The following is a 1,141-nucleotide window of genomic DNA, read 5'->3' as shown; positions in this document are numbered from 1 at the left end:
ACAGGGGCACCTTCCTGGTGTACAAGGACGGGGACGTCTCCCACCCCTCGGTGCGGGAGCGCCTCTGGCACAACAGCGACTTCAACTTCGACAACGTGCTGGCGGGGATGATGGCGCTCTTCACCGTCTCCACCTTCGAGGGCTGGCCCGCGTGAGTCACCTGGGGCAGGGCTGGGACGATGACACCCGGACCCCGCGTTGGGGGGTACCTTGCGGACCACCGCTGTCTGCTGTTTTGTGTGTGTGTGTGTCCCCATCCCCAGGCTGCTGTACAAGGCCATCGACGCCAACGCCGAGGACCAGGGTCCCATCTACAACTACCGGGTGGAGATCTCCATCTTCTTCATCGTCTACATCATCGTCATCGCCTTCTTCATGATGAACATCTTCGTCGGCTTCGTCATCATCACCTTCCGGGCGCAGGGGGAGAGCGAGTACCGCAACTGCGAGCTGGACAAGAACCAGGTGCCCGGGGACGCTGCGGCGTCGCCTCGTCGCCCCGCTCCCCGCAGGCGGCGGCATCCCCCGTGGCAGCCGGCTGTGTGTGTGTGTCCCCCCCGCAGCGACAGTGCGTGGAGTACGCCCTGAAGGCGCAGCCGCTGCGGCGCTACATCCCCAAGAACCGCACCCAGTACCGCGTCTGGGCCATGGTCAACTCCACCGCCTTCGAGTACATCATGTTCGTCCTCATCCTCCTCAACACCATCGCCCTGGCCGTCCAGGTGGGGCACGCGGGGACCCGGTGGGGGTGGGGGGTTGGTTGGGGACACCTGGGGACCCTCAGGGGTCTTGAGGGGGGGGCAGCTAAGGACATCCCCCCTCCCCTAAAGCACTACGAGCAGTCCAAGCCCTTCAACTACGTGATGGACCTGCTCAACATGGTGTTCACGGGGCTCTTCACCATCGAGATGGTGCTCAAGATCATCGCCTTCAAACCCCGGGTAGGCTCGTGCGAGGGGTTGGGGCGGGGAGGGTGTGCGTCGCACGAGGAGGTGGGGGGTGTCGCACGAGGAGGGGGTGGCCCTCACCATTCCCCCCCTGTACGCAGCACTACTTCTGCGACGCCTGGAACACCTTTGACGCCCTCATCGTGGTGGGCAGCGTGGTGGACATCGCTGTCACCGAGGTCAACGTGAGTCAC

General features: G+C 64.5%; 1 protein-coding gene across 1 annotated transcript in view; it reads left to right on the top strand.

Annotated features, from left to right (window-relative positions):
* Positions 1-1,141, top strand: part of LOC104836181 (voltage-dependent L-type calcium channel subunit alpha-1F-like) — a gene marked incomplete at its 3' end in the record, with an annotated part of 15,206 nt that overhangs the window by 10,369 nt on the left and 3,696 nt on the right. The window contains exons 11-15 of the mRNA XM_010574579.1: positions 5-151; positions 264-465; positions 564-722; positions 831-941; positions 1,049-1,132. Of these exons, the coding sequence (XP_010572881.1) occupies positions 5-151; positions 264-465; positions 564-722; positions 831-941; positions 1,049-1,132 (703 nt within the window). The remainder of the gene's footprint in view (positions 1-4; positions 152-263; positions 466-563; positions 723-830; positions 942-1,048; positions 1,133-1,141) is intronic.

Source organism: Haliaeetus leucocephalus, unplaced genomic scaffold (genome assembly GCF_000737465.1).
Source record: "Haliaeetus leucocephalus isolate CR32 unplaced genomic scaffold, Haliaeetus_leucocephalus-4.0 Scaffold440, whole genome shotgun sequence".
NCBI classification, from domain to species: Eukaryota; Metazoa; Chordata; class Aves; order Accipitriformes; family Accipitridae; genus Haliaeetus; species Haliaeetus leucocephalus.
Note: the sequence above shows the minus strand (reverse complement) of the source record. Positions and strands in the feature narration are given on the sequence as shown.